The sequence below is a fragment of the Sapajus apella genome, unplaced genomic scaffold (assembly GCF_009761245.1).
Source record: "Sapajus apella isolate SASKATOON/1434 unplaced genomic scaffold, GSC_monkey_1.0 scaffold14, whole genome shotgun sequence".
NCBI lineage: Eukaryota > Metazoa > Chordata > Mammalia > Primates > Cebidae > Sapajus > Sapajus apella.
In genome coordinates, this window is record NW_022436954.1 from 28,445,349 (window position 1) to 28,453,563 (window position 8,215).

General features: G+C 48.9%; 1 protein-coding gene across 1 annotated transcript in view; it reads left to right on the forward strand.

Moving 5' to 3' along the window:
- ABTB2 (ankyrin repeat and BTB domain containing 2) overlaps positions 1–8,215 on the forward strand; it is a 207,885-nt gene that overhangs the window by 148,716 nt on the left and 50,954 nt on the right. The window contains exon 2 of the mRNA XM_032283607.1: positions 3,791–3,937. Within this exon, the coding sequence (XP_032139498.1) occupies positions 3,791–3,937 (147 nt within the window). The remainder of the gene's footprint in view (positions 1–3,790; positions 3,938–8,215) is intronic.

Genomic DNA, 8,215 nt, shown 5'->3' on the forward strand with positions numbered 1-8,215 from the left:
TTTTTTTTTTTTTTTTCTTTGTTTTTTTTTTTTAAGACCCCTTTCCCTAGAATGATCTTGCCCTGGGCCCATTATCCTAGAGCTGGGAATTTGTGTGTGGAAAGGAAGACATCAAGGTGTTAAGAGAATTTAAAGAAAATATTTTCCATCTCTGATGAGAACTGCTGAGGAATGAGCTGCTGTGGGAGACTGAATTTAGAATTGACGTAGAGAAGACTTTCTTATGGAGCAGATTTGGAAGACAAGCTGTGGAACTGCATTCTGCAAAGATCAGAGGGAGTCAGACAGCTTTTTGTCTGTAGAGTTTCATGGAAGGCCTCCAGGGACCCTTGGCAGGAGGCTCCTAGAGACCCATGAAAGGGAAAGTCCTATTTCTGGGTCTTACTTTGAGTTTCCTCCTCTTAAACCTCAGGCCCAAACAGAACCCCTTTCCTCTCCAGTATCCTAGGCACTGCTTAGCTCGAGAAAGGACAAAGTGAGCAAAGTTAGAATGTCATTTATTTCAGCAGCTTGAGAATGGAGAGATCGAAACTCTAGTCGCCGTTCCATTTCAGACTCTCAGAGACCTTGGGCAAGCCACTATGCTTTTTCAGGCCTCAGTTTTCTCAGCTGTAAGATGGGTGGGAATGCACCTCTTGCAGTTCTGGGGTGTTAAATGAGATAATGCATGTAAATGCCTGGCACATAGTAAGCCTTCAGTAAAAGTCAGCTGTGGTTGCTGCTGATCATGACCACCCTACCTCCCTTGCTGGAAGAACAAATTACTGGATGTAAAAAGTCGTTTAAAAGCAAAAGGTACTAGGCAAAAGCTGTGGTGCTATCAATTACTATTATTAATAATAGGCTCCTAATTACTTTTGCCACGGTATTAAGTGAAGGCCTCTTTGGGTGGGTGACGACTGGGGAAATGGGAACTATTATTAATGGAGCTGCCAGCTCCCGTTACCAGCTCCACTGACATAATATTTCTCTCTGGGAATCCTTTGACAAATCAGCTGAATTTCCTATTCCCTTGCCCTAAGCTCTGCAAATTTGATCCACATGTCTCCAGTGTTGTTTCTGTAGATTAATAATGGAGAAAGGAGGAGGAGTCTGGCCTGCACTGGGGCTCCCCCAGCCATTCGGGCTGTCGTGGGTTTCAGCTTGTAGTTGGGGTGGTTTTCCCTTTTGTTTTACTTGTTTTAATGCTTACAGCCAGCTCTTCCCAATGTGTTTGGTTACTCAGCTGCCAGGGAGAGTTTCTGCTTTAGGGACTGGGGCCCTGGTAGGGGGTTACGGGGAAGGGCCCAGTCATGAACTCTTCCTCCTCCTCCAACAGAAACAAAGCTTGGAGGAAGTGCTTTGGAGCCGTGCTTTGCTAAGTCAGCGCTGGATGTGATGAGAGGGGTCGCTGCCATCCAGGAGAGGCAAAGAAAGATGGAGAGGGGGGTCCACCACATCAGCTTGGAGAAGAGTGGGGGGGCCTGGGTCAGGGGAAGGTGGGGCTATGAGGGCAAGACTGACCATCAGCTGAACCTGCAGAATGGTCAGAGAACGCACTGAGGCCCTGGGCTGGAGGAAGACCACTGTGCATGTTTGCTCAAGAAAGAGAAACACATGGCGTTTAGCATGGGGGTGTCTGCGGGTGAAACGGGCAGTAATAATACAGCCGTGTTGTCACAGGCACCAGCCGCACATAGGGACAGCCACGAGTGAGCTTTGGTGGTGTGTTCATTGGACTGCGAGCTCACAGAGGAGTTAAGTATATACCTTGTAGAGCCAGTCTATCCCACATGTGAATCCTAGCTCTACCGCTTACCTGAGCAAGTTATTCAAAGTCTCTGAATGTCAGTTGCCCAATATCTCAAATGGAACCAGTAGTACCCATCTCTTAGGGTTTTGTTTGTTTGTTTGTTTGAGACACAGTCTTTGTCATCCAGGCTGGAGTGCAGTGGTACAATCTCGGCCCACTGCAACCTCTGCCCCCTGGTTCAAGCGATTCTCCTGCCTCAGCCTCCAGAGTAGCTGGGATTACAGGTGCCTGCCACCACACCCGGCTAATTTTAGCATTTTTAGTAGAGAGAGGGTTTCACCATGTTGGCCAGGCTGGTCTCAAACTCCTGACCTTAAGAGATTTGCCCACCTTGGCTTCCCAAAGTGTTGGGAGTACAGGCGTTAGCCACCACACCTGGCCTTATATGGGGGTGTTGAAAGAATACATGAGATTATGTAAATAAGGCCTATGTTCCCAGCACAAAGTAAAAATAATAGCAACAGCACTTGATAGAGCAGGTACTCTGAGCCAGGCGTTGCTCCAAGCACTGACCTCAGGTTACTCAGTTCGTCCTCATGACAGCCCTATGAGCTAGGCACTCTAGTTAACAGGTGATGAACTGATGCAGAGTCTAAGTAACCTGACCAAGATCGCACCACTGGTTAAGTGACAGCCAGAATTGCAAACCCCAGCATTCTGCTCCGAAGCCCTGCCGCTGTACCTGTTGCTGCTATTGTCCTTGTTACAGCACACGTTTGGGGAATTCTAACCCAGACGTGGACACAACCCGGGACTCTCCAGTTATCTCAAGGAATTTTCAGAGAATTTCTCCAAAAGTGATTAAATTCCTGTGGGTTTCTTTAAAAAAGGAGAAAAAAAAAGAAAGTTTGTGGCTAAGTGTTGGAAAAAGATGTGTCCATTAAAGAAACTGTGGTTACCGAAAGTCGGCAATCTCTATCTAGGTTCTGACTACAACTAGAATCTCTGAGGCCACATGCTCTTAAGAGCCAACATGTAATTTTAAACCAGTCTGATTTTGCTTTTCTGGTGCTTTCTAAGAAGCCGCATAGTGAGTTGGAGAAATTTACAGGCTGTCACCCTCTGGGATTGATTCTGACAGTTCTGCTCTGCTGCTGTTGAAGTGTTAATGAAAAACATTAATTGGACTTGGCCCATGGCTAGGACACGTCCCCTTCTTGGAGTAGGGAAGGCAGCATCCCTTTCGAATGGTTGCTCCCGGCATGGGGAAAGGAGAGGACTCGGGGTGGCACTGCCTTCAGGAAAGCAAGATGGGCATTTACATCTGACTCAGCCATCCCTGAGCTGTTTGAAAACAAAGCCAGTCTCTTTGTCACCCCAGAACCCTGAGTGTAGCACCACACGTGGGCTGAGTCAGGCACTCTGTAAACATTCAGCAAGTGAGTGAATGAATGAATGCTTGTATGATCCAGGAGCTCAAGCAGGCCAGTTTCTTGGGCACTTCCAAGAAAGGATGGGCTCCATGTGCTTTTTCTTTTTTTTTTTTGACACAGAGTTTTGCTCTTGTTGCCCAGGCTGGAGTGCAATGGCACAATCTCATCTTACTGCAACCTCTGCCTCCCAGGTTCAAGCGATTCTCCTACCTCAGCCTCCCGAGCAGCTGGGATTACAGGCATGCAACACCATGCCTGGCTAATTTTGTATTTTTAGTAGAGACTGGGCTTCTCCATGTTGGTCAGGCTGGTCTCAAACTCCTAAGGCTGGTGATCCACCTACCTCAGCCTCCCAAAGTGCAGGGATTACAGGCCTGAGCCACCACGCCCAGCCTCCGCCTGCTTAAAACCACAGCTAGAAGTGAGCTATTTCTCATTCTGGTCCCTGTAGCACCGTCATCCACAGTCAAAGTTCCCAAGTCCTCAAGGCTCAAAGAGATTTTGTCTACTGAACCGCTCTCTCTCAAGAGCAGGGGAGCAGGGCTCAGCCCTGCCCACCACGGGCTGGGGCCCACCAAGCTTCCCCTCCTTCCTAAGTGTGACCTGTGTGCCTTCTTTCCCATAGGTGTCCTCTCCCTCCCTGCGTACTTCAGCCCCTACAACGGCGGGTCCCTGGGCCATGACGAGCGAGCCGACGCCTATGCCCAGTTGGAGCTCCGGACCCTGGAGCAGTCCCTCCTGGCCACCTGCGTGGGCAGCATCTCGGAGCTGAGTAAGTGTGGCCTCAGTGTCTAGCTAGATGGCAGCGTGACAGCGATCCCCAGGGTGGGGGGAAGGTAGGGAGAGCTCGCCCCCTAGGCTCTGGCCTCCTCCTCCTCCAAGTGCCTTGCCTTCCCTGAAGGTCAAGAGGTTGCAAATACACAAATCTGGATTTTTGGTTTCTTTTGAAAAACCGAATGATCTAGCGACATGGCACCCCATTCCTGCACAGCAGTGACCCACAGGAGCTAAGTCGCAGTGAAGTGGGCGGCGTGTGTTCCCCACTTTGCCAGAGACCTGGGTTTCATCCGGGCGGCCTGTTTCACTTATTTCACCTGCCTGGCCCCATAGGCTCTGAATTCACAACTGGTGCTCCTTCAGTAAAAAGCACCCCCAAAGCCTCAGTGCAGAAAAAGGAAGATAACACAGTGCTCCTCTGGCTGAAGGCAGGTGTGGCTGGGTGGCGCCTCCCAGGACTCGGGGCTCTGTGGCACACATCTGGATCTTGACGTGGCTCTTTACCATTGACAGCTGCTTCCAGGGTGTTAGGAGGGGTGAAATCCCTGCTGGCTCCTGAGCTCACCTTCTCATGAGCCGTTTTATCTGAGAAATCGAGCTACATACTCTGCTGCCTTCATTCTCCCTTGCTCTGTTGAGACCACCAAGTGCAGGGGCCAAAGCACACAGCACGGGCACATGCTGAGTTTCCCTCTGCTCCTGCCTTCTCCATCTGTGATTCCCTTGAGTCTTCTGACCCCTGAACAATAAACAGCAAGCCTCTGTTTCTTCAGGATGTGGTTTCCTCCTTCCCTGCATTATTCTGCCCCCTCTCCGGACAGGAAATGAAGGTGCCTGGTTCAAGGTCACAGAGCAGAGCTGCAATAGGGCTGGGAGAGAAAGCAGGATTTCTGACTCCCTGTCTCCTGGTGACATGAAAGCAGGCAGGGTCAGGATGTTGTCGCCTGGGTCCCCTGTCCCGAGGGACCACACAGGAAGTGGGCTCTGCTGTATGGCTCCATCTCCACCCCTGAGAAGTGTCTCCTGGACAATGGGCTGTCTCAGAGCCTAGCACAGTGGTGGTTTGGTGAGTTCTCCTGCCTCGCAAACAGTGAGGGGCACGGACACAGCCATCAGTCCACTGGAGAGCACCTTGGTTTTACTTTACACTTGAACATTAAGTGAGCACCTTCTGTGTGTGAGGCACCGTTGTGAAGCACTGTATTCACTTTGTCTCATTTGTTTCTCAGAGCAACTCAGCAAGGTATGTCCCGATGAGAGAACTGAGGCTTGGAAAAGAAAAGTGATTTTCTTCTCCAAGTCACACGGATCAGAGCCGGGGGCTTGACTCGACGTGTCTAGGGCTGTGGGCTTCCTGGATAAGACGAGCAGTCCAGCCATTAGCTCCTTGGGACAGCTGAGGTCAGGATCAGGGGCTGATCCTTTGCCTCTTCTCATGGCAGCCCTATCCCCGTTACAGCCCCAGGCCAGCCGAAGGGAGGAGCATTCAGTGGCCTCCCCCGGGAAGGGCTTAAATCTTTCCGCCTTTACCACCGGCCAAGGGGCCAAGACCTATGGGCTCTGCCAACTAAAATGATCCTGAGTTTTAGTTTGCCCCTTTCCCCACCTCCACTGCTACCAATCAATCAAGCCCAGGCTGACCATTTTTTGTTTTGTTTTATTTGAGATGGAACCTCACTCTCTCACCCAGGCTGGAGTGTAGTGGCACGATCTTGGCTCACTGCAACCTCTGCCTCTGGGTTCAAGAGAGTCTCCTGCCTCAACCTCCCTAGTAGCTGAGATTACAGGTGTGCACCACCATGCCCAGCTAATTTTTGTATTGTTAATAGAGACGAGGTTTCACCACGTTGGCCAGGCTGTTCTCGAACTCCTGACCTCAAGCGATCCTCCTGCTTTGGCCTCCCAAAGTGCTAGGATTACAGGCATGAGCTACCACATCCAGCCCCAAGCTGCCCATTTAAAACTTAAATTGGGTTTTGTCACTCATCTGCTCAATATCTATCCCCTCTATCACCCCACAATGGCTTCCTGACTCACTCAATAAAATTCAAAATCCTTACTCTAGCCCAGGATCCATATGTGATCTGACCTTATCACTTCATCTCTTCTCTGTGGACTACACTCCAGCCGCCTGGCCTCCTGGCTAAGGACCCTCCCACTCCAGAGCCTTTGCACTGGTTTTCCTTCTGCCTGCAACACTTTCCCCCTGATACCCAAATACATTGGCCCATCACACTTTCAAGCCTCTGCCCAAATGGCACCTTCTCATTTAGGCCTTCCGTGAACCCACGCCCTCATTCCACTGTCTTCCCTTTTGTGACTTTGATTTTATTAAAGCACTGATCACCACATGACATGTATTCTATATTTACTTAGGAATAATTTGTCATCTCTCTCCTCTGACTAGAAGAGTCAGCTTCATGAGATTGGAGACTCGATCTCCCTTTTCCATGGCTATGTCCTCATTGCTTAGAACAGTACCTGGTACAAAGAACAGTACCTGGTACAAAGAACAGTACCTGAGGTGCAGCGTGCATGTGCGTGTGCGTGTGTGCGTGTGAGTGCATGTGTGTGCATGTGTGCATGTGAGTTCACGTGTGTGCGTGTGTGTGCACATGCACGCACACGTGCATGCCTGTGAGTATGCATGTGTTAGGAACAATGAGGTCTGTCCCACCAAATGTTTTCTCCTAAAACTCGCCTAGGATTGGTCCACATTCTGGCCCAGCCACTCCTCAGGGCCAAGGGAAGAATCCTCCTCATAGCATCTTTTCACAGACCAGAGAACAGGCTGTGTCATGTGCCAAGTTGCCCTGTCCCTCCCTCTGAAACCAGGGTTTTTGCTAACCTGCAGTGGAGGAGGGAGGAGACGGAGGTGGAGGCAGATATTGCAGTTTTTCTCCCTGAGACTAAAGAACTTAATGAGGCTAGTGATACTTGGCACTGAGCCCCTTGGACCTCAGCGTGTACCCCAGGTTGACATGCATTAATTCCCTGCACCTCGCCAACACCAGCCTGCCAGGTAGGGTGAGAAGCTTCACTCTTGTATGAGGTCCAGCTTCACAGGGAGTTTTGGGACTTGTGCCTTTGCTCTGTCCCTCTCTACCCACAAAAATTTTAAAGGGAGAGAATACAAAAGAAACAAAACAAAACACTTCTTTTTGAAGGGAGCCAGATGCTCAAGGCCTTATATTGAATCCGGTGCTGAATTCCAGACTCTCTCCTGCTGTTTTTATTTGATGGCTCATAATGAGGGGTGGAAGGACGAGAGTGAAATCTAGCACCTCTAATCAAGTCTTTCATGGCTAACAAGGAGGGAGGACTTGTTTTTCCTTGCCTGGTGGGTGTCTCTGGGCTACAGACTAAGGTTTCATTGAGTGTAGGATCCACTGATTCTCAAGTACAGGGAAATTTCAGAAGAAGCTCCGAGTCCCACCATGCTTAAACCAAGAGCCCAGCCCAGCCTGGATCACGGCTTCTCAAACTAGCTATGGTAAAGGATCAGAGATTTTGTTTCCCCTACTCTGCTGCAGAATGAAACCTTTATAATGTACAATCAAAATGAATGTCTAGAAAAGGGAAATAAGACATGTGAAATGCAAGCCCAATCTTTAAAATTATTATTACATTAGCTAGACATAAAATTACTGTCCAATTGCTATGTAAGTTTTTAAAAATTCATTCTTCTGAAATTAACTTGCTACAAACCAGTAATGTGTGGACTTGTCCCCGTTCACAGATCACACTTTTAGTAGCAGCCATGCGATGGCCCAGAGCATGCATTTGGGAAGCAGGACCCCAGGTTTGAGTCCTGGCCGATTGATTATTAGTTATCTAGTTGTGGAACTGGGACGGATCATTTAACTCCTGCAAGCTCGTTTCCTTGTCTGTAGAGTAGAAAGGCCTTCCTTACAGGGGTGGCTGAAAAAGTTAAATGACATTTTGTCTATCTTTTCATGTCTATCATGAAGCCTAGAAAATATAAAGTGGCAGGGAGCAAAAATCACCCTAGGAGAATGTTCAAAGCAAGCTGCTTTCCTTACCCATCAATGGGTTGCCACGCAGCATTAAGTTTTTAGATGTCACAGTCAGAGTTCTCTACAGGCATCTGTCTTTCTGGTCTTTGAGAGAAACTCCATTTCTTCCCTGATTTTCTTATCTACATGCAGCAGGAAGTGCACTGCCAATGGGTTCATCACCAATAACAATGAAATAACAATAAAAATAATTAAGGATAATGACTTCTACCTTGTCGAGCCTTGGAAATGATATT